Source organism: Mya arenaria, chromosome 3 (assembly GCF_026914265.1).
Source record: "Mya arenaria isolate MELC-2E11 chromosome 3, ASM2691426v1".
Classification (NCBI taxonomy): Eukaryota; Metazoa; Mollusca; class Bivalvia; order Myida; family Myidae; genus Mya; species Mya arenaria.
In genome coordinates this window covers 40,604,434-40,632,348 of record NC_069124.1, presented here as the reverse complement: position 1 = coordinate 40,632,348, position 27,915 = coordinate 40,604,434, and the positions used below count along the sequence as shown (strand labels likewise).

The window sequence follows — 27,915 nt, the reverse complement described above, 5'->3', positions numbered from 1 at the left end:
AATTTTATAGGTTACACTAAGCTAAGTTTTTGTCTTTATAACTCAATTTTAATAGTTTAGCACAACCATAATTTTGTACATTACGGTAGTGTTATACTTGAAGGACAAAATGGCTTTAAAATAAACTAGTTCTCTATATTTTACAGACGATAGCGTATGCTGTAGATGTGGAGATGGTTACATAGCCTGCCGAGGGGTAAGGAATATATTAATAATTAATAAACTGATAGTAGTTGGTAGTGTCATTTTCAACACCAGATTATTTTTGAGAACCAAAATAGACCGAATTTTATTTTAATTTACTCAATCACTGATTAAGTGATTTACAAAATTATCTTTCTGAAAGATTCTGGCTACTCAGTACTGTGAATTTTCGTAAATACAGATTTGATCAATATCAATTAGCGCATTAAGATACATAATTTAATCATTCTAAATATTTCACAGCCGTACGGCAGCAGTGCCCTGGTCCTGGAGCCTCGGCAGGCATCCATGTGGAAGATAGGTGCGAGTCGGACTGCAAAAAAGATAGCAGGCGATATGTGGAAAAAGCAAAGGAAAACCCTAAATGGACACAATGCAGAACAACGTATTTATATTACTTTATTTATAAAAAAATATCTGGTTCATACATGCCATATTTCATCCAGGGGATGTTGTTCTGAATTCCAGGGGATATTGATATTACAGGGGATTTTTACGAGACGAAAATTTGCGCAATATCTGCATTTATAATATAAGAATAAATACAGAAATACACTCAAATTACAAATATTTTTGGACTTAGTCATCATGGTCCTTCATGGAATTTCACACTCATAATATTACTGATGCTTTCCACTGTCAACCTTAACCAGGTTTTGAAAAAAAATATTAAAAAAAATTGATTCCAGGGGATATGGATCCCCAGTCCGGGGATGGGTTGAAATTGCGGGGATTTTTCCCCCCGCCGGGGGATATGGCATGTATGCTGGTTTAACAAGGCAGACATTTACATGACTATGAAACTAAGCAAACATAGTTTTTAATACCAAGTCTTACTATAGGTTTTTATAATTTTTAGCTTTCAACAAATTGTAAAACATGTTTTTTTATATAAAAAAAACTTCAGAATCATTTTATTATTACTGTGAATTGTACACCATTGGCAGCATTATGGGTGTGAAAACTGAAATTCATTAGTGCTAGGTAAACACCGTCATCCAGTTGGCCTAATTAGCATCTGTTCATTAGCCTTGCACACAAAACTCCAGAACTCCAGACTTGCTTTTATTCTATTTCATCCAAATGTCAATTTTATTTTTTATGCAATAAATTTATAGTAATTAATTGTAACATATACTTAATATATGCAGTAGCACTGTTAAAAATTATGCCTTATCTCTTATTCAGAGGGGAACATAAGAAGGACCATGATGAAAAATCACAACAGACAGTGCCACCAGAATTCTGGAGGCTTGTGCATGGCCCCTACTCAACATGTGATGCTATAGGACTGGTCAGTTATATTGTAGCATAAAGGAACTTAATAGAGTAATATATTTCAACTGTGTAGTACCCCAATAAAATTCCTTATTTGATTAGTTGTTTAATCCAATTATCACAGAGTTTATATAATATAGTATTGAGAGTTTTGTGGTCAATTTACATCTGAACTGCACAGACTCCTGAGGGTAACTCCAGGGGAGGGGGGAGTGTGTGTGTGGGGGGGCTTTAACAATGCAGGTAAACTATAGAAGGAAACATTCAACACCATTATGTTATGTACAATAATTCTCTTAATTATTTAATCTTGTGACATGTGGGTAACATTGCAATTAAAGCAACATTAAGATGGTGAATGTAGATTTTTGTTCTTCCTTTTCATGAGGTTTAAAACACAAATGCAATGTGCATTTAGTGGCAATATAAACAATCTGTTCAAATGCCTAATAAACATAAATCTACAGATATTGAGTTTGTAGATCAATCCCAATTGCTCAGCTAACATAACATTTATTCATGTGTTTAACTGTTGCATTAATGATATTCCCTGACATACAAATGAGATGAACACTATTGTTTTTTTCAGGGAGGAGTATTGGCAGCAGGATTCCACTTTCACAACTGTCATTTTCAATACATAAAGGAGAAATATCGCAATCCAGACCTGTGTACTAAGTGCTGTATACGACCACGATTCCCAATAGTCCATGCACTTCCAGGGTTAGGACCACAAAGTGTTAGGGAAACACCCCCACAAAAACCTAGGCAGAAACATGGCGATCAAAAGAAGCCTGTGGGTTTAAGACCAAGACACAATATACAGAGTTACACTCCTATTGTTAAGAGTCTTTGGATTAATGAAGATGATGAGATAGCCAATGAGAAAGCAGAAAGTAAACCTACAGAGGCAGAAAAGGTTTGTTAATACCATTACATGACATTTTGCTGTTTAGTTGATTCATAGTATTTCTGGAACAAAATAAAAAAGAACAATCAATAGGCTAATACTAAAATATTGTTTGTTTTACTCTTTGGACTGTTTATTCCAAAGTGGTTTGGCGTCATGTCAATTAAATAAACAAACATCCAGATGGTCTTGGAGAATTTGAAGGATTTGCTCAGGAAGTCAGTCATTGAAATTAGACTTCGGGATAAACAAGCCCGAATTCTTATCTTATTGCTTGGCATCAATTTTTTTTAACAAGCCCTGCTATATAAAATTTAGAATTTTAACAAGCTCGGAAGACATTTTACCAGTGCATGGCTTGCGGGCTTGTGTTAATTTAGACCACTGTGAAGTAAATTACAATTTGCAGCTCGGTTGCAGAAGGGGAAACAAACAATTTATTATTGCCTTAACTTATACTTGTGAAAAGGTAGAATCCTGAAAATTCCTATTTGTATTATTCATTGTCATATTCCTTTTTCAGCCTATCCCAAAGGTAGATGCTGCACAAAAAGTAGAAACCCTTGAATCAGTGTTTGCTGATTTCTCTGATGTTTGTAACAAATACACAGCCATAGGCAAAAGCATTATGGGTCTTCAGGCTGCTGAGGATGGCAATAACAAACTAGCAGCCGATCTGTGGCAGGAAGCATGTGAACTTGGGAACACAAAGGCAAAGTTTAATCTTGCTGTGTGCTATGAGCATGGTAAAGGGGTGCAGAAAGATCAGAAAGAGGTAGGACTCTGAGATTTATCTTGATGTTTAAACAGCGCTTCGGTTAAAAGAAAATTGGAAATATTTTATAAGCTAAAAATGGGTTAAAACAGTCAAAATTGAAGTACGCTCACTTTCAACGTTATGGATACAACTTCTTTTGGTTTGAAGCTTTGAAGTTAAAGATATAAAAACAAAATGAAAAGAAATAATGTGGATTGTGGGTTGCCATGTTTAAATTTCAAATTGTATTAGAATAGTTGTACAATATATAAATGGAGAAATCTTTGATGAGAATTGAACTTCCTTGTTAGGGTGAAAAAACTTCCAAAATTGATAGAAAGGAAGTTCATACATATTTCAATTCTTATAGGAAACCCTCCATGTATTTAAAGATGATGGGATGATAGCATTCAGGATCAATCATAAAATCAGGAATGAAAGCTTTCAATTTAAGTCTACCATACATAATTTTTATGTTTATTTATTTTTTGCTGGACATTTGTATTAAAAAGATAAAGAAGTACCAAGAAGTGGATATGACATGTTTATTTTTGTTCTAAAGGATCTGTGCCAAAAAAAACCCTGCTTCCCCTCATACTAAAATTTACTTTCAGGGTGGGGATTTCGGTATGTTATAAATAAAACTTATAAATAAGGAGTCCCGAGATAAGCTTAGGTTTGAAGATTAACTTAAGGATTAAAGATGAAATCTTAATGCTTTGCTTTGTTTTTCTGTTTAGTCACTGGTATGCCACTGGTATTTGGTAGCATACAGAAACAGATATATATATAGTTTTCACCAACACATTCAAAGTTTTAAGTCCAAGTTTTTTCTCTTTCTGTAGCAGAGGCAGATATTTGCCTATTTCCCATTTTCCCCAAATTTTCAAACATATGTTTCATTTAAATCAAGTATACACTCAACTAAAAAAATGTCAGAAAAATGTATTTTGTTAATAAAGGACAAGTGGAGATAAACCAATTAAATTTTGGATAGTTTTAACAATCTCAAGGTTAACAGTCACAGTGTGTGTATACCACGTGATAAATGACGTCATACATGCCATGTCGGAAGGCAATAATTTTCTTAAAATGAAGACTTAAAACAAATAACTTTTGTTTTACTACACCATTTTAAATGAAGCAAAGGGCAGTCTATGCCGCTAAAAGAGCCCAGCCTTCGTTTAATTACCAGAGTTTGATAAGCCGATTAGTTTCATCAAACACTTCGACAAACCTGTTTCCAAAATATTGTTTTGACAGTGCTCCGTCAGACGGCTGTATTTCGAAAAGGTTTGTCAGAGTGTTTTAAGAAACTAATCTCTCAATCAAACTCTGGTAAAAAAACAATGGCGGAGCTCCTTAGGAGGCGTAGACTGCGCTATGTATCATTTAAAATGGTTAAGAAATGGTGAAGTTATCTTAGTTTAAAGACTTCATTCGAAGCAAAATGTTGCCTTCCGACGTAGCATTTATGACGCAATTCATCACCTGGTATACACACACTGAGTCACTTTGTAAGGTTGACTGTGATATCATTACTGTATTTGTTCCTTATTGTATGTCAATTCTATTGGAAAATTGGATGCATCAAATTTTCCAAGATAAAATGGCCAGAAAGCCTCTTCTCAATTTTGGATGAAAAAAGCCCTGTAATATAAGTGCATAATTTTTTATTATGTTAGTACATGTACAAATAAATCATATTCAAGTGATGCTTTCCAACAAGATCTTCAAAGTTATAAAATCTGCATTACTTTCTGTACAACTTTATGTATTTTAAAAATTACTGGGCAGTTGTTACACTTCACACTTTAATGCTTACCAAGATTTTGAAAGAAAAAAAATGCATTTAATTTTGTCTTTTGCAACTACCTGTATTTTAATGCTTTAATTTATTTTCCCCAGGCAATCCGCCTATACAAAATGGCTGCTGAGGACTTATATCCCAAGGCAATGTACAATCTGGGCCTCCTGTACCTCGAGGGCTCATTCTACACTCCCAGGGACACCAGTCGGGGCCTCGACCTTGTCACCACTGCAGCAGACTTTAGCCTTCCTGAGGTTACATACAACTCTAAATACTACTCTAGATAAATGGGAATGTATTGGTAGTCAGTGGATCTTGTTTCATTTTGAGCTGCTTGCATAAACAGTCTTGTTCGTTGTAACCTTTTGCTAGCAACAAGAGAGGTACAACACCACAGATCAACCAATTTACAAAGAATTTTATTTTAAACTTGTACATTTTTGGTTTTGATAAAACTAATATTTTACTTTTATAAAAGTATTGAAAAACAACCGCTGTTACGGTAGTCAAATTGTTGTATTCTGAAGTAGATTTTCTTATTGCGGTACTGTGTGATGTGGAACAGAAAACACAGTGAATAATACAGAAATTCTGTCCAGAAGTCCATATGTTACGGTCTACAGACTCAGTAATTAAGACAAAATATTTACAAGTATAAAATAAAAATAGTTAGCAGTTAACTGAACATTTATTGTCTTGCTGAGTCTTTTATCAAATTTCAATTATTCAAGGTGCATTGAGGTCAAAATACAAAAAAACAAAAATAATTTACAATCTTAACCGATTTGGCCACTTAGTTCACATGGTGGCAGGGATTATGGTAAGGGAGGTAACACTGTGGGGTTTGGATTAATCCTGAAATAAGGATTGAGAGCTTTTAACTTTAGACTACACTATAACAGTTGTGAAGATTAAAGATTGTTTTTGCATGGACATTTGCATCAAAAACAAAAGTAGGAAGTACCTTTAAATGAATAGAAATGAATTTGGAAACAATTTTAAAAGGGGTCTTAGCCCCTTTACCCTTCACCGGGCATGAATCCCTATTACTCAAACAGAACCCCGGCTATTTTTCAGGATTGACAAATATCAGCTGTTAGAACCCCTGTAGTTTGCCAATATTTTGTTATATAAGATTAGATTGCATAAAGCAATGCCTGCCACATGCAGTAAAACTGCGGTCGTTCGAACAAGCAGTGGTTCGAGAACCGGCGTTCCCTCGAGGTCGGAGCCTGGTCCCGAACTTTTTTCCTTCTATTTTCATATAAAATATACCTACGCTGCATCGGAACCTAATTATGTCGAGAAGTCGAGTAATATACTCGGTCCCAAGTACACAAATCATGCACAAAACCTTATGGCTCCCTCGAGGTCATAATTTCACACTTTTTCCAGAACGCATGTTCCATAATAAACAAACAATTGCTAGGTATTAAAATTTTTGCAAGTTGTAAAAATTGCAATGACAGTTGAAAGGCAATTGATAAGGTGTGAAAAACCGTTTAACACTGTTAACGCATGACCGATATTAGTTGATATGGGCATTTTAGAAGATAATTATGAGAAGTTAATGACGAGAAGTTAATTTTGAGAAATGTAAATGAGTAATAAAAATATGAATAAACACTACCATATCGATCCAACATCGGAATCTCTTAAAAGAATTCCTTTTTGTCACTTTGCTTTGCAATACAGCTATTTTGTAAAAAAAAATCGACTTATTGATATATTGATATTTCTTTTACATTTTATATTTAGTATACATATAGTAAACGACAGCCTTTGAACATATGAGCGATTTCCACAACGCAACACATAATCGGTGTCTTAGTAAACAGACTACTTTGTACTTGAAATACACTGAAATATATTTCATAACAGCCTGGAGAAATGAAAATCAGGTCGTTCGAAACATCAGTTCCCTCAAGGTTTAGGCTCGGTCCCCGGCAACCTCGAGCGATCGCAGTTTTACTGTATATTAAGAAGTTTTTTTGTTATGGAATGTAAAAAAGGGATGTAAAAGGGCTATCATCATTAGAAAAGGACTTTCTTATACTTGCAGGCCCAGCGCTACCTAGGTGTATACTACACAGAGGAACGGACAGAAAATCCTGAGAAGGCCATCAAATATCTCACCATGGCTGCTAACCAAAATGTAAGTTGAACAATACGTACAGGGTAAATATACAGTACCCAAGGTTCTCACATTTGAAGCTTGTCTGGGGTTTTTTAATAAAAGTAGGCAATGTTCTGTCATAGGTATGATGATGTTGTCGATGGTGTCGTTATGCAAAATCTTTAATAAACTTGGCCATAATTCAAAACCGTGAATGAAAGGTATGAAACTTGGTATGCTTGATAGCAAAGACAATAAGCACATAATTTATATAGCAAGTCAAATTACTCTGATTTAAATCATTATAATTCCCCTTGTTTGACTGAATGAGCATTAACAAATTAGTCATGGTTATCATATCATTTATACAGGACAGTGAGAGTCAATATGCTCTGGCTCTGTGCTACCAGTATGGCTACGGTGTGCCCGAGAACCTGTGCAAGGCTGCTGACTTGTACTCAAAGGCTGCTAACAATGGACACCCAGATGCCTTATACACTCTGGCTGTGTTTCATAGGGATGGACTTGGAGGTATTAGTTTTTCTAATCATTAGTTTGGTCAGATCTTATATTCGTGCTGTCAGAAATGTTTTAATGTATGATTGAAATAGATAACAAGATTTTTAGCTTGACACTATTAGAAGAATAAGGAGCGCTATACTACTCGCCCCGGCATCGGCGTCTGGTTAAAGTTTAAAGGGCAAGTTGGGATTTCACTTATAAGTCCAATACCCTTAATACTATTGACTTAATACTTCACACAGTTGTTCAGGGCCATTACATAATGAGGTTAGATAACTCCACATTATCCTTTATGCAAATTATGGCCCCCGATTGACTCTGGAACTTAGGTTAAAGTTTAAGGGCAGGTTGGGATATTTATTGATAACTTCTATATCCTTCATTCAATTGACGTAATACTTCACACAGTTGTTCAGGACCTTTACACAATGAGGTTACATAACTCCAAATTATCCTTTATACAAGTTATGGCCCCTGATTGACTTAGGTTAAAGTTTTAGGGCAGGTTAAAGTTTTAGGGCAAGTTGGATTTTAAATAAAAACAATTCTATTACCATCATTCAATGCACTTAATACTTTGCACAATTAATGAAGACCATCGTACATTAAGGTCACATAACTCTATTTTAACCCTAAATACAAATTATGTCCCTTGATTTTTTTTATTTTAAATTTTACTTTTAATTTCTTTTGACAGGCACATTTTTATATTCTTATCGAAATTTTCATACAGGAAAAAAAAAAGTTATTTGAATGACTGGTGTCATTGTTCGGGAGGGCAGCGTCAAAGTCAGCTAGTATATAGAATGTATGAATATATGTATAGAATAATTTTAGCTAGGTTTGACATAAAGAGACCAAACTTGGTATATACTAAGAGTTTATGGAGGACTTTTATAGGAATGCATTTGAGGCCCCTAGGATCAAGGTCAAGGTAACTATTAATAGAAAAGGGGTTGGTATTGAATAACTTAAGTACGGTAAGGGTCTATATATTGTGACCAAACTTGGTATATAGGAAGAGTTTATAGAGACCATTTCTGAGATTGTGTTTCGGTCTCCGAGAGTTGTAACTTGATATATAGGAAGAGTTTATGGAGGACTTTCATGTGATTGTGTTTGGGGCCAAGGTCACTGTTACAAACATAGAAGAAAGCAGTTGAAACTGAACCTATTCTGCCAATCATTAAAAATCCGATTCTTGTTCACTTTTTATTTTGATTGTTTTATTGCTTTTGACAGGCACATATCACATCATTATTGTATGCACTTCTAAGTCAAAGCGGCGTAGTCGAGCGGGCTGTTTTACGACAGCTCTTGTTTCTAAAGATCCGTTATCAAAAGTCAAATTATGAAAAGAAATAGATATTTGTTAAAGAACGCAATTTAAGAAATATACTGCTAAAACAAAGCTAGTGATATTGGAAGAACAAAAGGTGACTAAGAAATACCAAATTATAATTTCGCAGATACAGTAGAAACTCACTAAACCGGAACTCCACAAAACCCGAATCCTCGGGATACCGGACTTTTTTAGAGTCCCGGTTTTCCCCTTCTATTTTCAATGTAAAAAAATCCCTACAAAACCGGAACCCCTGGACAAAAAATCGAGAAAATTTGTTAGTTGTCAACGTAATTTTACCTCACAAAACCGGACATATATTTGTTCCAACATGTCAAAATGATTTTGTGTATTAAGAATTCTTGAACCAAAATTCACTTTGTTTTGACAGCCGGTGCGTCGTTAAATATTGCACCTGTGATGTTGTGTTAACTCGATAATCGATAATGATGATTGCGCTGTGGATTGACTGCCGCACGATAATCAAACTTGTGAAAAGAAAATTGATTGTTTTATCTAAAGACTTCTATGATTGAATCAAATAGAGCGGTTCGTTTATTAAACTATCAAACATACTTAACAAGCATTAAATTACAGATAATCGGATAATTTGTTTGTTTGATACTCAAATCAAGAACTTTGATTTGTGATGAAGTGGTCATTTTCGCTAGTTGTTTTATTTTAAGACTTGGAAGAAAAGATAATTATAAAAACGCAGAAATGTTTAATTATGTTTATCACTTTTGCATGTGCTTTAATCATGTCTCAATCTCCATCTAAACATCGAAGAATTGAACTGTCCCTAGAGGACAAAACTTACTCCGTACATCAAATCCTCACTAAACCGGAAATTTTGCCTAGTCCGTACGTTGTCCAGTTTAGTGAGTTTCTACTGTATAATATTGAGTTTGTTGATAGTTTCTCATATTTTGGAGTTAATTTTTTCATAATGGGAAATTTAATTACACAAGAACATCTTAACAATCAGGCAAGAAAAGCTATGTTTCCAGTTGGTGACAGAGCTCGTAAATATTAACTGTACGTTAATATGCAGCAGAGTGTTTAAGTTTTCAGCTCGACCATTCGAAGAATAAGGAGAGCTATACTACTCACTCTAGCGTCGGCTTCGGCTTCGGCGTTGGGGTCACACCTTAGTTAAGATTTTGAATGTGAGCACCTTTAAGTCATTATCTCAGTAAAAACATCATTTATTGCGTTGAAACTTTGTTTATGTATTCCCAACTATCTAACATACTTAATTAATGAAGTTTGATAACAATTTCTTGATTAAAATGCAGGTTAAGGTTTTGTATGTAAGCACACATAGATTAATATTTCAGCAGATGTATTGCATTGAGACTTTATACAATGTACAGTGGTACTCAGCCATCCAACCTACTTAATTAACCATTTAAGATCATTCTAGTTTGCATGTAATGCAAATCATTGCCCTTTATTATTCGACTTAGAAATTCTGGTTAAGGTTTTGCATGTAAGCACACATAGGTTAATATCTCAGCAACTACTTGATGTATTGCATTGAGACTTCATACAACGGTACTCAAAAACCAAACCTACTTGAATAACCAAGTTAGATAACTGTATTTTGCAAATAATGGCCCTTTATTATTGGACTTAGATTGTTATTGTTTACAACCTATAATCCCTCAATGTATTACATGCTATTCAGGGGTTTTCCTAACGATTTGACTTTCACTTGCCCCAGGGGCAAGTCAATTTGAACATCTACTTGCCCCCTGTAAAATTTGGTTGCCCGATCTTTGCAAATGTTTATATGTATACAATTTTAATCAATCTGTATCAAAGGCAATGATATCTATTAATAAACACAAAGAATAACTTTTAACAGATCTTAACTGCTACATTTTTTTTTCAAACGAGCATCATCCAGCCATGGCCTCACTGTCACTTCTGTTTTTTTGCATTTTCTATCTTTTCATTTTTACAATGACCTTGCGATTCTTCATGAGCCTTTAAAGAGTCTTTTCGAAAGAAGTTTGAACCCGTAACAAAAGAACCAACATCATCATATTTCGTACAAACTTTACATTTCATGAGATGATTTTCGTATTCTAACCATTTAAATTCGTTTAACCAGGAAGATTGAAAGATTCTCTTTGTACTATCTTTTTCATATTTACTTTTTCTTTCATTATCGGTAGTTTTCGGCTTAGGTTTTGGTTTACTTTTAGAGAAAATTGAGAAAAAAGTGTTCAGTTTCGCCCAGTTCGTCTCCGTCCGCCATCTTGCCAAGGCTGACGAACGCTATACATTACGATTCATTTGATTGGCGTTTTAAAATCCAATAACCAATCAAAATTGGTTTAACTTATGCTTGTTAGGAAATATTTTAATCCAAAGAAAAATAAAATAAAACTACCGGAAAGCGTTCACTACGAAAGCTCACTTGCCCAGCGGGCTACCTGCTTTGAAAAATCACTTGCCCGCGGCGATTTTAACCCCGCGCGGGCAAGCGGGCGTCCGCTTAAGAAAACCCCTGCTATTTCCATCAAGTCTGTATTTCATTAAAGGGGCTGTCTCACATATGATAGAATAGCGGGAAAAAAAAGAGAAAATTGTCGAAAACTGACATAAACTTGGCATCGATGTGTACAATTCATTGAAACTTACTAACTGAAGTACCACATAGTTTACAATTTATTTAAAGTTTAGCAGTTATTTCGTATTTTTCCATTAAAAAAGATTACTGGGTATGTCTACCAGGTAGAATTTATTCCTTATGCGTGATTGGCTAATCGATGTTATCACGTGATATTACCGAGGTAGGTGTATAGCTTAATTATGTCACCCAATTAGTATAAGCCTTTGTAGCTCAGTGAATAAGACGCTGGACTTCAATTTTGGCGACGCGGGTTCGAACCTGGTCTTCGACATAATTTTTTTTTTAGATTTTGGTACTTTTTTTTACAATTATGATATCAAAGCGTAACACATTCTATAAGATAATTGTCCTGAGATTCGTTATAGAAAAAAACTTTTTTTTTGTGCCAATCTGTGACACAGTCCCTTTAAAGGCTGAATGTTTTTGAATTTTACACAATTGCAGGCACCATTCTAATCTAATTTTACAGTGATCCATGCATGTTTTGCCAAAACTTTTTAATTCTTACACTGAAAAGCAGCATCATAGTTGAGCGCGTTGTCTCTGTGACAGCTGTTGTTTGTTTAAGTTTTGTAAACTAATCCTCAACTTTAAAAAGTTTAATCCAAATTGTATGGGGGATTTAATTATTTTTTAAAACTAGCTCAAGGTTGACAGTGGAAAGCGTAACATTTTAAGTGTGAAATACCATGAAAGACCATGATGATTTAGTAAAAAAATCATTGTAATTAGAGTGTGTTTCTGTATTCATCATTATATCATAAATATGGATATTGCGCAAAATTTTGCTGTGTAAAAATCCCCTGGTCAAAAACCCATGGAATTTAGACCAAAATCCCCTGGGAAGCCTCTCAGAAATATGGCATGTATGAATGGGGAACTTTGAATTTTACCAATTTCTTTTCATATTGAAATTAACTTGAACCTTGCTTTATACGTATTCTAACACTGTTTAAACTTTAAGCTGGATAATTTTGTTCATAACACTTAATAGCTTTGGTTCATCAAACTTGTGGTTAGATCATCATTTTAAGTCTTCAGGTGCTTTCAAAAACCTTGTTTATCATCAACTTTATGACTAATTTATCCTAAATCTGTTAAGCACAATAGATTGATCAAATACATGTCTTAATAATTTAACATCTTTAAAAGAATTTTCTATTGAAAATTATTTCCATGTATTATCACCCAAGTTTGCTTATGTTTTGTGTAAATTTGGAACTGTAAATCATAAACTGCCTATGGAAAACGGAAGATTTTTTAATATTGATTTATATTGACACCAATCATTGCTAATAGCAATAAGGCTTGGCCTACAGTGTCACCTGACCCTTTCGTAAGGGCCCTCGGACAAATACAAAAAAACCCAGATGAAATGATGATACTGAAGTTATACTTGACAATCACATTAAAATAATATGAAACATGGAAAAACATAGCAATTTTTTAAGAATTCAATTCTAATTTATATTTTTTTATCTATATGTATATACTTTGAGTTGTCTTTTTCCCTAAAAGCATGTCTTAAGAAACTTAAAATTTGACTATATCTTTCAAGGTTCAATTTTCAATTCAGATAGAAGAAAATACATTAATTAATTAATATTGTAATAATCCCAAAACTCTAAAATTTTATCAGCTTATAAACAGTACCATTAAATCAACTTTGTTAGGATTATCTTTATGCTGCAAAAAATTGATGTCTTTTTTGGATAAATATTTTATGCTATTGTTTCTTCGTTTATATTAAACCATTTAATAGTGTCTCATTTTCCATCTTTGATTTTCGTCTTGTATATACCATTCATCCAACCCATTATTTTTTTGTTTAAACATGTTTTAAATTTTCATATTGTTTATTGTATTGTTTTTGTCAGATGTTCAACATAATCCTTGATTAATAATAAATAAATTGTTCAAGCCATTCACATGATAACCTCGGTCACATATCTGTATTTTTTATTGATCATACAAATCCACTTTCTTTTTAAATCCATAAGGTCTCTGTTCAATTGTAGCTTCTATATTTTTTACAGAGTAACTTCCCTTAGTTTCAAGAAAAACATTTGCATATTTTTACAGAGTTACTTCCCGTAGTTTCAAGAATTATAAAAAAAAAAAATACTATGAAAAGTCTCCATGAGGTGGCATTTCAAACTTAAGACCCAGGTCCGTACTACCAAGGTCAAGGACAAAGTTGGAGGTCAATGGTTGAAATGATCCTTGTCTAGACTGTATCTTGACCATGCATCATATGATTTTCAAACTTGCCATGGAAAGTCACCATAATGAGATGTTGTGTGGCACACATGCACAAGGCCTGCAACTTAAAGGTCATGGTCAAAGGTTGACATCATAAGGGAATACCTTAATCTTTGAGATACCTTAACATGAACATGTATGACGTATTTTGTAACATTTATGAATGCACTTTTCTTTATAAAGACAACCAAATGGATATCTTCAACTGCTTTCAACAAAAGATGATCATTATAAGCTGTAAGCTTCAGATCAAATTCTTAAATGTTTGGTATGAAATAAATTGTCATTGTATATTTGCATGAAATAAATATGTTTAAACCAAGGTAAGATGTCAAAGGTTGAAATGATCCTAGTACAGGCTTGACCATGCATGATAGGATGTTCAAAAAACATGCCATGAAGGTTCATCATGATGACGTGGCCTGTTGTGCACAGGTCTGTTCCTCAAAGGTAAAGGTCAAACTTAGAGGTCAACGGTTGAAAAACTTGCTATGAAGGTTCTTTATGATGACATGGCCTGTTGTGCACAGGTCTGTTGCTCAAAAGTCAAGGTCAAACTTAGAGGTTAAAGCCCTTAGATGGCTTTATCTTGACCATGCATTGTAGGATTTAAAAAACAACAACTTGCCATTAAGGTTCACAATGATGGGGAAGTGTGTCATTCACAGGACCCTTGTCTCTAATCTAAAGGTCATTGCCATGCTTAGAGGTTAAAGGTTGAAATTATCCTTGTCCAGGCTGTATCTTGACCATTCATTATAGGATTTAAAAAACAACAACTTTCTATGAAGGTTCACCTTGAGGTGGAGTGTGGTGCACAAGACCGAGGTCTCAATGTTTAAGGTCACACTTAGGGGTTAATTGTCAAAATGAGTACAGTTGATAGGACTGGTTTGGAATAAACCTTATCAGAGCTGTTTCTTTACGATGCATTGTAGGATTTTCCAAAAAAACTTGGAGAAGTGTGGCTGATTCCATGTATTGTTCAACTCCATATTATTCTGTAGTTCAATTGCATGGAAGAGCATTATGTCAGTGTCAAGGGCATTTTCACTTGGCTTGACATGTGGCCATTTGGTGTCTAGTTACAGAGTTACTTCCCTTAGTGTCATAAAAACCGTTTGCAGTACTTTGAAAGAGTAACCTCCCTAAGATGGTATGGTTCAAGAACTAGATTTATGATATATGGCATGTTATGGCTGCAGGGATGAAAAAAATCAAGATTGGGACAATTTCAGACTATTGCAAGTCTGTTTATTTTTATTTTACTAGATATAAGCATTAAAAAAAGAACTCTAAATTTTACAGGATTTAAAGGGCAGATTTTTCATCTTGTTATCATCCCTGGGGTTAAGAATGAAAGTGAATCATAGCCTTTAAGAAAGTCTTACAAATTGATTTATCTTGGCCCATTTTAGTCATTTGATTTATACTGGGGGGGGGGGGGGGGTATACAGAAGCTTGAAGACAAATCTTATGTAAACTTTATTGACATAAAATGTTCTCCCATACAGCTGTCCTATAGATTGTCACTAGGTGCATGAATGCTGCCCTTGCTATTTATCAAAAGGTATATCTTGGGCCACGTTGACTAGTTTTATTTGGCATTACCTGACCCACATAGGTAGTTTTTTTTAATCCCATAATTTTTTTATCAAAAAAGATTTATTTTTTTCCACCAATGGCTGAAAACTTTCAGGTCACAGGTTTATTTGTGAGTCAGTATGGTAATGACAAACAAACTATCTAATAATTGTGGCCTCAGCAGGGTTTAATTGTGGCCTCAGCAGGGTTTAATTTAGCCCTAGAAACTTTATAAGATTGTTCTGGTTTACTGTTCCAGTTTATTTGAAATCGGTATATTTACCTTTGAACATTTACAAACGTTATTTTAATGGTCAGGATATATCATATATATGGTATCTAACTACAAAGAACTATTTCTTGAACAAGCCCAAATATAAAAACACATAAAACAACTTAAATTAAATTACAAGTCAGGGTTGTGGGCTTGTGCTTATTTTAATTACTGAAATATGGCACATGTATATTCATATTATGATGATATAAAGTGATTACACTTTACCTTTATGGTAAGAAATAGGGCCAACCTTAAAAAAATTCTTGTTTGGAGTAACCCTACCCAGATTTTTTAAGGTGGGTAGGTAGGTAGGTAGGTTTTTTTTTTTTTTTTTTTTTTTTCTCCAATGACAACTGGATCTTGTGTACAGTACATTCACTACATAACACTAGTTATTCAAGGCATTGTAATAAACTTTTGAACAACAAACATCTTAACTTCTGATCCTTTATTTTTTTAATTTCAAAGAATTTCAATCTACTTAAGACTGACACAGAGATGAACTCAACAAAACAAACTTATGACACTCAAGATAAGCAAACGAAAATGTGAAACAAATTGGTTTACATACAATCATACAATGGCTTTGTGTACTTGTAGTTCACTTGATTTTACATTGTAAAATGTTTCATTATGTTTTACCAAATAAAATCAATTCTATCGGAATTTTGTGTTAGCTATTTCACAATCATGAAGGTATATTTGCAATAAATAATATTTGCAATGAATAATATTTAAAAACTAGTATGTTAAACTTATGTCTGTTGATGAAATGAGCCTGCCCCAAGGGGTTGTATGCTTAATTATACAGTATATATGGCTTAAGTAATTTATTGTCACACAAAACGTAATTTCGTTCGGTTCACGTTCGACAAACTTGCAGTCAGCCATGTTTTCGAAACGCTCATTGCGATCAGCGATAAAAACCGAAGCTCTACGAGTGTGTCTACAAATCGTAAAGAACCGAAACAGAAGAAAAGAGCAGAAACAGAAAATAGTAGCGGAAAGGCGTTGAAAAAAAAATTCGCGGATCAAAATGCCAAAAAAAAATTTGAGTCGGCAATGATTTTTATGGGTCGGTCGCGTTACTCCAAACAAGATTTTTTTTATTTTAGGCCTAGTTGACCTGTCTGATTAATCCTCAAATTTATATATAAAGCCCATGAATCATCCAGCTTGACATTTACTGATTATTGAGTTATGATATCATACATACTGTACATCAGTATTTGTTGGATACACCTAACCACCCCACCACCACCACCACCACCATTTATTGAGCTAAACTTATGTCACCTACACATAACAAAAATGCAATGTAATTCAACATAAAATGCTTATCTTAAACAGCTTTGGTAAAGTTTAAACCACATCAAAAAGGTGTTATTCAGCTACAAATCATGAATATATTGAATAAACTAGCAAATATATCTAAAATCTATGAAAAAAGTATACATATGTTTTCACCTTTACTTATCTAAATTGTTCACTTGTTGTAATTTATGTTTGCAACATTCTCTAACAAATTTAGGCTTTTCATTTCTTTCCTGTCCTTGAACATTAAATAGAAGATCAAGATGGTTACCATTCTTGGGTTCTTTTTTACTGTCAACATTTTCGATAGGCACTAGTTTCAAGGATGAAAATGAGCCGATGCTGCTGGACAAATGATTTCTCTGATTCTTTCTTGGGTCTGGTGGAAGCATTGCTCTGTCTAAAACTGGTTTCTTGTTTCCCAGGGATTTAGCAGGAAGGTAGCCACAATGTGGACCAATTTTTGATATTACTTCAGAAATTAAGTTATTTCCGTGATTACCAAACTGAACTACGCATCCAACCCTTAAGAAAGCCGCAATTTGCCGATGGCTGACATCCAATGATGATATATAGTCATAGTTCAAGAGCACAATGTTTTTCCTGTGATCAGATTTAAACTGATGCCAAGCATATTTCCATTCGTTTTCCGTCCAAGATCTGCCTGCGTCATTGTCTTCGGACTCGTGCAAATAACTTTCTGAAAGAATAAGCAAGAAAGCTCGGGTTTCACAAAATGTTTTTATTATTTCCCCATCCCTCTCATTGCCAAATGGTACGTCGCGAAATGGAAGAAATACTTTGTACCCGATTTTCGCCAACCCACTGACCAACACATTCATGACCCATTTTCTTAGCTGATCATCTTCTTCATTGAAGGTGATTGCTACATCGTAATTAAATTCTGGATGGTGCTTGTCAATGTTCTTCTGTTTCAATCTTTTCCACAAAATGTAGATCTCGTACCAGAACTTGTAAACCAAAGCAGCTGCTAGGCTAAGTACCCCAATAATAACGGCTATGAAGGTCAAAATCATGTGGAAAAAGAAAACGTTTGGTCCACAGTCAAGTAAATCAGCGGAAAAGTCTCGAGCAAAAACTTGAACATGCTTGGGTACATGACAGTTAAACAGTTTTTCACCAACACATGACTTAGCTTTAAGCCATTCTTCAATCCATACCATTTCACAACCACAATTGATGTACACATTCTCCATTTCCGTTCTACAAATGTTTCTGTGTTGAAACTGTTGCGGAATTTTTAGCAGATATGGATTGTCAGATATTATGATTGTCACGTTTTCCAGCTTGTTAGCCATTCCATTGCTGAAGTCCTTGAGATGATTAGCTGACAGGTCTAGAACTGTAAGCTTGTGTAAGTAGTTGGTGTCTTTTAGTTCAGTGATGTAATTATTCGAAAGATTTAGATGAATATAAGCTGAGAAGGTTGAGTTTGGTAGATTTTCGGGCATTTCACGAAGTGCTAAATCCGAACAATCGATATAGACTGTGTTTGTATATGGCTGGTCAACACATTTACAATTTCTCGGACAGTTGTCTTCCCTTTTAAATGTGCAATTGAGTAATGAAGCGTGAACATCTATTGCCGTCTTACCCTTTAAGTTTTCTGGGCTTTTGCATGTGATATTCATATAATCACGCCAAAGCGTTTTTTTAATAGCTATAGTTAAGTCCAGAAATGGCTCAAAGTTGCAATCACATACTAGATCTATTTCTCGAAGATCAAATCCAAATGATATAAGCTGTCCAAGCTGTTGCAAGCTTTCCAGATTCAGAAGATCAGCAAAGTCAGGAAACTGTTGAATGGCATTTTCATTTAGGTGTACAAAGCCAGGGCCATAATGTTTTTCTGGGTCCAAAGTGAAGTCAAGTTCATTTACGAGGTGTTCAATAACATTCGAGGTGTAATCAATTGAACAGAATGGAACAAGGGATATCATGTTTGACACATCTAGGACCGGAAGTTGATTGTTACTAATGTCTGCAAAAAAAATGCTTTGTGTTGATTGAGATAAAAAATAAGGTTCCATCGTTTGGATTTCATTATGTGACAAATCAATTTTTCGAAGAAAGGACAGTTGGTTTATTGAACTATTTGTAAGCTTTGATATTCTGTTATATGATAAGTCTATAGAATCGAGGTGTCTTATGCAGTTTAAGTCTACTATTTGTCTGATTTTGTTTCCTCGCAAATCCAATTTTACAATTCTCAGCCAGTAGTATTGTATTTTCAAGATGTAAGCGCTAAAAATTCCTTGAAGCCTTGAATCTGGATCCCAGTCACAAAAATTACTTGGTATTTCTGTCATTTCCCCATATTGGTGCTCGATCATGTACATACTATTTTCATCAAATTTATTTTCGTCGATAACAAGAGATTTTCCACTGACTGAGATGTATTCAATGCCAAGATTCACTTCTCCATCCTCCCAAGAGGTGAAAGAGTAACATGTGCAGCAGTTGTTGAATTCCTCGCTTTTAACAGTCAAGTCTTGATTTTCCTTATTACATTTCCATGTGTTGCAACAGAGGTCGTCTCTCTTCGGCATGTTATCTGGTTGCCATTGTATACCGTTTGGGCACTGGGCTCCTGTTGCTAGGGAAAAACACAACAATTGTGTCTGTACCCATATCCATGTAAGATACAGGAGTGCCTTCCTGTAAATAAAGTTTATAGAAAAAAATAAAATAAAAGTTGTTTAATGCAGTCCTGTTATATGATGAGGCAACTATGAAAATAATCTCATAATGATGTAAATTATTTAGCTGCTAAATATGAAATAACCAAGATGATAGTATTGAACAAAATAAAGCAGTAAAAATTTCTGTTATAAAGATAGAAAATTTGTTGATTTTAAAATGCAACTCACATTTTGACTTCAACTTCAATATCTGTTTGGAACAGCAAGTTTTATACCGAGTCCGCAGTTAAACTAAATGTTTCGCAGAGATTTATCATGTCTTAGGCAAACAAATCAAATTCCCCATTTTTTTGCTATCAGTGTTTTCAATAAACATGCTTCCTATGAAAAACATTTGGTTTATGTCCTTTAGAAGATAAAATGAATTTCATTTTTTTTTGTAATTGTATTTATTTAATTTAATCTTATGTTTTATAATAATCTATTCTTTTCTCAATCAGGATAATTGATCTTAACATTTAACTTTTGATGATAATGGTTGTTATTCGGAACTCAATCTTTGCAGGATTTTTTGTTTTCTAGTAGGCATGTTCTAAAAAAACTGATCATTCGTAAAATATATTCCATCATTTAATGTTGTAAATGCATCATTTAAACCATGGCCATAATCTTTAATGGCAATTGAATATTAAGATTAAATTTGGAAAGAACTCCCATTATGCAATAACACCAGATCTATATCTCAAAATTATTGAATATACTTCTTCTGGCTAAAGTTCAAATTAATACAGTCAATTTTCATTGTTCATTGCACATGCTAATTTGACATTCAAACTGATAAAGCATAATGAAGAATAATAACATTTTTGACTTAAGTCTATTGCATGGTTGAAGATCATATCGACTTCTTTCATGGTTGTTATCACATGCTTATGTGACCTTGGCCTGATTTGTGACTTTCCTGAAGGTTGGAGATTTTGTAAAATCATGTGACAATGAATGTTCCAGCTTGTCTAATTTTCGAGCAATATGTCATAGCCTTGCCGTTGTTTTTTAGTTTGCTAAAACATATCCTTGGCCGTTACTCAAAACTTTGTTCAAGATGTTCAAACAAGACTTGGTACACATGTTGTTATACAATATATCTAGCGAGGCAAAACGTAGGCTTTTAAAATTGTGGCTTTTGCTCTGTTGCCCTCTTGTTCATAGTTTATTTAACATTTGAAAATTCATGATTTCAGTATTTGCTTATAAGTCATTACCAAAAAAATTGGTTTCGGAACCTACCCTAACTTTTTGTGCATGACCCTATTTTTGTAACTGTCAGCATACCAAAACAATCTGATCGTGATTATTTTCTTCTTTTGTGTAGTTTCTTTCACAAAAAAGATGCTTACATGTACCCGGACAAAATGGCAAGGGTTGTAAGCCGAAAATGACATTATGCCGTGTTTTACTTAGGAAACCTACTTAGATTGTAAATTATGCCCCCCTTCATAGAAGAGGAGTATATTGCTTTGCACATGTCAGTTGGTTGGTAAGTCGGTAAGTCAGTCGGTCCGTCGGTAGACCAAAGCTTGTCCAAGTGATAACTCAACAATTCAAACTTGAAGGTTGGGCCTGACCAGTAGATGACCCCTATTGATGAAAGGGGTCACTGGGTTAAAGGTCAAGGTCACAGTGACCTTTAATGGTCAAACAATTTTTTAAGCTTGTCCAAGTGATAACTCAACAATGCCTAGACTTACGGTCATCAAACTTGACATGGAGGCTTGGCCTGACCAGAAGGTGGCCCTTATTGATTTAAGCGGTCATAGGGTTAATGGTCAAGGTCACAGTGACCTTGTATGATAAAAAGTTGTCTGAGTGATTACTCGATAATGCCTGTACCCATGGCCCTAAAAATTGACTTGAAGGTTAGGCCTGACCAGTAGATGACCCCATTTGATTTTGGGGGGTCATCAAGCCAAAAGTCAAGGACACAGTGACCTTGAAGGCAAACTTGACAATTCCTGGACCTATGGTCATCAAACTTGACATGAAGGTTGGGCCTGACCAGTAGATAACCCCTATTGATTTTGGGGGTCAGCAGGCCAAGGTCAAGGTCACAGTGATCTTTAATGCAAAAAGGTTAACAAAGCTTCACCCAGTGATATTTCAACTAAGCCTGGACCTATGATCATCAAACTTGACATGGAGGCTGGGCCTGACAAGTAGAAGACCCCTTTTGATTTTAGGAGTTATTGAGTCAAAGGTCAAGGTCACAGTGATTTTGAATGTGAAAATGTTGTTGGAGTGATAACTTGACAATGCCTGCACCCATGGCCCTCAAACTTGATATTTAGGTTTTGGGTGACCAGTTGATGACCCCTATGGATTTTGAGGACGTAAGGTCAAAGGTCATGTATATAACTCATATTCATCATTAAAATTTCATCTTATTTACTTATTCCCTGCTGCTAAGAGGATACATCTTTATCTTCAAATATCAGTCATCATCTGAACATGATTAAAAATTGTACCTACTATCCTCACACTTTGAATGGTCATAATCTTAAAACTGCCTTAAAGGCATCCAATGTCAATGACAAATCAGCTGTCATTTCGGTCTATGCATATTTCATTCAATTGTCCAAATAATCCTGACAACATGGTGCTTAGGGGTGGGCATAATGTTTTACAAACATCTCTTGTTTTTATTTGACCTGAACGAAGGTGAAAACTTTGGAACTAAAATCTTCCTGGTTGGTGATTTATAAGAGCTTCTGACCAAACATGGAATGTAGATTAATTATTAAGACATTTTTGTGTCAATGAATACTTGTTTGTACAGTGCAGTGCCTAGTAACCTACTTTTTAGCCTTGTAAGTGATAGCGGATAACAGCCAAGGCATGTATAAGTAATCGTTCATACTTTGAATTTTATTGAATATATCATTTAAGCCAGCCTAGGAAGAGCAGTGATATGTTCCATAAGATTAAAACTATGAACGATTACAAATTTACAGTTTGACATATTTTGTCATATACACCAAGTCCCCTTTATATTGAATATGATAATGTAGACCGTATAACTGACTTACTTTCTCCATATCAATGTGTCTGGGCATTAAATTAGAAGTTATTTTAGATTTCAATTGCAATACATCGATTTCATTGGCGAACAAAGTAGGGCAAACTGTAAGACTTATTTATTGTCCACTAGACTTGCAACACAAAATCCCCTTACGATAAAATGCTACTTGAATGTCAATCTGATTAATGACCACTCTTTTAGACAGTCCTAATTTATTTTATTGTTTAATTTATTCTGTTTATCTAATGCTTTCTAACTTCTTAACATAACCCAATTTCCTTTCTGAGCTCTTTGAAGCTTTATTTATCACAGACCTTTAAAGATAGGTTAAAAGGTCCTTTTGTGCATGAACTTGCTTGATCAAAAAATGAAAAAAGAGAGCTAATCTTCTTGAAAAAGAAAGGGTTTATACCTGTCAAAAGTCTAATTTCTCATATAAAGCAGAACCCACAAGTAACACGGGTTTAATAAAGGCCAATAAGCTGCGTCCTATTTAAAACATCAATTATAAAACATTTTCAAAAAACATTAGTATGAAATATGAAATAAAAACAAGGAGTTTCATTATATAATGAAAGTATATTTAAAACAGGAAGAAAAATGTAAGGATTTGCAGAAGGAGTAGATCACCAAACCTCTGGATTGTTAGACATAAGGCATCTATATACAACCGTTGTTATGTAAAACTATTCATGATTATATTAGAATTTGTCAACATTGCAGCAGAAGCCGTCAACATTCAAATGTTTAAGTTTGACAGATTAAGTGAACATACTTTCGAACTTTCTGTCAAACATTTCACTATCCGGCAAAAGGCCACAATTAATATACTTCTTTATTGGTGAATAAATACAAGTATTGACAAAAGCAGAGAGTTTGGCCCCGTAAGTGAACTTTATGATTATCTCTTATTTCACTGTCTTATTAGTCAAAATTGAGGAAGAAAACAAGGAAATAGGGTTTAGCATTTTATTTTTATTATGCCCCCCTTTGAAGAAGAGGGGTATATTGCTTTGCACATGTCTGTTAGTTGGTCGGTTGGTCTGTCGATAGACCAAAGCTTGTCTGAGTGATAACTCAACAATGCCTAGACCTATGGTCATCAAAGTTGACATTAAAGCTGGGCCTGACCAGTAAATGACCCCTATTGATTTTAGGGTCAAAGGTCAAGGTCAAAGTGACCTTGAAGGCAAACTCAACAGTGCCTGTACCTATGACCATCAAACTTGACATGGAGGCTGGGCTTGACCAGTAGATGACCCCTATTGATATTTGGAGTCTTTGAGTCAAATGTCAAGGTCACAGTGACCTTGAATGTGAAAATGTTGTTCGAGTGATAACTCGACAATGCCTGCACCCATGACCCTCAAAAACAAGACTGCCAATAAAGGGTTACATTATACCAAGTTTCTATTCCTTAGGCCTGCCCCAAGACTTAAACAGCACAGAAGTCTGCTCAGTTTGGAAATTACAAGACAAGATTAGTTAAAGTACTGTTGCTTAGATCACCTGAAAAGTAGAAGGCCAATGAAGGGTTCCATTACATGATTTTTTTCTATTCTCTAGGCCTGCCACAAGACCTGCACAGTGCAGAGAGGTTGACACAAAGGGCTGCACAGCTGGGGAGTCACGAGGCCCAATTAGAACTGCTGCTAAGGTCACCAGAAAACTTGAAAGCTGATAAGAAATCCAACGCACAAAAAAGAAAAGGTACAAACATGTGCCATACCTTATGAGACCACATGTATAAATGTTGTAGAATGTTTAGATGAAAGACTAAGGTTTTAATATTCTGCCATATTACTTATATAAATATATTTTTATTTTAAAAATAAAAAATAAAATGTATTATTTTTTGCTTTTTTAAAGCAATATCAGATATTCCCCATAAAATGGTTAAGTACTTAGTGGTGATAGTTTTTTTTTGTGAAAGAATAGGAATTCTTTATGAAAATGAATGTTTGTTGATGAGTTGTGTTTCTTTCAGAGTGGTGTGTTTAGTAATATAATATCGGGATAGTATAAAATTTCAATATTCCTATGAATTATAAAGAGTAAGGCTTGAATGAATTTTTGTTACTTTACATATGGCTTTACATGAATATGGGCTAGTGTTTGGAAATCTGAATTTCTAAGGCTTGTGATTTTCTCCTAATTTCAGGCAACAAAACATCCAAGCAATCTGCTCATGGCAGCTATTTGACCTTGCCATCACTTACAGACCTTGTCCAAGACTCAATCTCTTCTTCACACAAACCATCGGATACAGAAAGTCTCTTCGACAAAATCAAACCTCTTATTCCGGAGTTGTTACTGTCTGAAAGCATGGTAGTTACTCGAGCAACAGAAAGCACTCCTTCAGTGAATGACAATGGCTATTCCAAACAAAAAGCAGTGCATAAAACTGGCAGCAAAAAGACAGCGCCAAAAATAAGCCAATCTAGATCAGGTAGTGAATTGAATAATGGCTGCAAGTTCTACTTGGAAAATTATGCTGATGATTTGTCAGAGGTTTCTGCCGACTCCCTGGAATGTGCTGTAGAGTCTTGCTCTACTCTACACAGACGACATAACACAATGCCAGACTTGAGTATTGTAATGTGTCCATAGCCTTTAGCTGTGCTGATTGTGTCTTAAAATGTGTGTGTGGGGGGGGGGGGGGGCAGCTGGTGACCTTTAGATTAATGATTTAAAGTGCTAAAACAGTTTTGTGTTTCTGAGTTTGTTTTTACCAAATCAGGCAGGAATTGTATTTCATTTGTATAAACCATATCATGAATATGTGTCTTTTAGCTGTAGTGTTTGGTTTATACAAATTGTTCAAGAAATATCAAGCCTTTTTTTCCTTGAAATAATGTAAGTACCTGTCGAAAATTTAACGACTTGGGAGGGGGAAATGTTTCAGAAGTTACTAGCACTGTGTATTTCACTTGATAACTGGTACCCATTGTGATGTCTTTTATATTACAAGTGGTCCTTGTCACGAATTCAATGAGATTACTTTTACCGAACAGTACTGACAGTGGGAGTCAATTCAACATAATTCTTGTATGGATAACCGACTAGACTTTTAGGTGAATGTGAAATTCATAATACTTTTTATCTTGATAAAATCCACAAACGCCTAGATGCATGAAGTATTTTTACATTTACATGATGTTAATGCAAGGGATATAAATCTTATAACATATAGAGATAGAAGAAAAAAATCTTGGCTTGACAGGAGTCTTGATGAGGTCGTACTCAGCTTAATTTTGCAACAGCATGAAAGATAACAAAATGCTGAAATAAGTCTGACTAGTATGCAAATGTCTTTAAAATTATTGTGACTTAATTCTTCTTTATATTGCTTTCTGGGTGTATGCTTATTAAACTGTTGTTTTTTTGTTAACAAATCATTTCCTCATTAAAACCATGTAAAATCTTGATGTTCATTGACTGCTGTTTAAATTTGAAGATAGGGCATATATATAGACTAGATCTGTTCAATTTGTAAATCATCTTGCAACTCATTTCGAAACAAAGTTTCACTTAAGACTTAAGCTTAGATTTAGAAGCAACTGTGGCAGTGTCATACCTTTTGATACGTCCCATTGAAGACCTGTATGTAAAACATTTTGCAGATTTTGTAACATGTTTCCAGTGTGTAACTATGTTTATTTTTAAGCATACATCCATTCATCATTCATTCATTTAATCACTTGCTACCAAATGACAGAGGTTGATTATGATTACACCACATATTATGTTAAACTTATTTGTGTTAAGTTGCATCTCAATTATGAATCTGCATGTCAAATCTTTTTTTTTTGTATAGTATAAAGATTTTGAATTTAAATTAAGCTCATAATTTTATGATGGAACATCCGTTATCTCAAGGATTTTCAAAAAATTCTGTGAATATGGTCATGCTGTGTTTAATTGACCTGCAGTTTAAGAATATTTTATTTGTTTCAGTTTGCCATAAAATGTTTTTAAACTGTTTATTGTTTTTGTATTTAATCAATATATTATAATATCTATGTATGTCTAGCGTATTGTATCAATAAGTTAGATGTACGCACAAAGTAATGGTTTGAAATAGTGATGCTCTTTATTTATTGAACAAAATTATAGAAGAATTTATCAATTAACATGTATAAAGATAGTGAAATTTTCGGTCTTAAGAATTAATTTCATTTGACTTATATTTGTAGTTTCTTTCCACTTCTGTTAAAGCTTCACTCTCGTTAAGTCTTTATATTTGTTATGTCTGGCAAATAAGTTAAAATAAAATTTGTACTACATGATAAATAATGCTTTTCTTTAGCTTGTCCATAGCTTTACAGTAACTTTTTAGTCCCCTACGGCTACCGGTTTCACTGAAGGGGACTTAAGGTCGGAAGGTTTACCGTGTGTCCGTCCGTCCACAAAAATCTCAGTCCTGCGATAACTCAAAAAGTTTCAAGGATAGGTGAATGAAACTAAGTATTTGGAAAGAGGGCAATATGATGAGATTATGTACATTAGCTTATTTTTTCATCAGACAAAGTAACGCAGAGTTATGGCCCTTGACTTATTAAAAATATAGCCAGTTTGATCCTGTGATAACTCAAAAATTATAAAAGCTAGGTTCATGAAACTTATTATGTGGATGGAGGGTAAAATGGAGATTATGCACATAAGTTTGTTTTTTGTCAGACAAAGTTTTGCAGAGTTATGGCCCTTGACTTATTAAAAATATAGCCGTTGATCAGAAAAAAATTTTGGTCTTGGGAAAACTAAAAAAGTATTCAAGCTAGGTTAATGAAACTTAGTTTGTGGAAAGAGGGCAATATGATGAAATAATGCATATTAGTTTTTTTTTCGTCAGACAAAGTTATGCAGAGTTATGGCCTTGACCTAATAAAAATAAATGACAAAACAAATTCTTGGTCCTGGGATAACTAAAAAAGTATCCAAGCTAGGTTAATGAAACTTAGTATGTGGAAAAGGGCAATATGAGGATTATGCCATTGATTGTTTTTTTATCAGACAAGATGATGCAAAGTTATTGCCCTTGACATTCTAAATATAACATAATTTGGTCCTGGAAAAACTAAAAAAGTATTCAAGCTAGGTTAATGAAACTCAGGATGTGGATAGAGGGCAATACCTCAAAAGTAGACATGGATGAT

General features: G+C 34.3%; 2 protein-coding genes across 2 annotated transcripts; one reads left to right on the top strand and one right to left on the bottom strand.

Annotated features, from left to right (window-relative positions):
• Nucleotides 1–83: 83 nt before the first annotated feature.
• On the top strand, nucleotides 84–27,045 carry LOC128227006 (uncharacterized). Its single transcript, XM_052937160.1, has 10 exons — nucleotides 84–196; nucleotides 448–589; nucleotides 1,393–1,498; nucleotides 2,072–2,401; nucleotides 2,916–3,167; nucleotides 5,058–5,213; nucleotides 7,022–7,114; nucleotides 7,447–7,606; nucleotides 24,326–24,469; nucleotides 24,921–27,045. The coding sequence occupies exons 1-10, from the start codon at nucleotides 166–168 to the stop codon at nucleotides 25,367–25,369; spliced, it is 1,863 nt and encodes a 620-aa protein (XP_052793120.1). The 5' UTR covers nucleotides 84–165; the 3' UTR covers nucleotides 25,370–27,045.
• LOC128227005 (uncharacterized) lies at nucleotides 16,077–19,998 on the bottom strand. Its single transcript, XM_052937159.1, has 2 exons — nucleotides 19,912–19,998; nucleotides 16,077–19,699 (listed from the first exon to the last, which is right to left on the bottom strand). Coding segments are annotated over exons 1-2 (2,526 nt in total). The 5' UTR covers nucleotides 19,914–19,998; the 3' UTR covers nucleotides 16,077–17,175.
• Nucleotides 27,046–27,915: the final 870 nt, after the last annotated feature.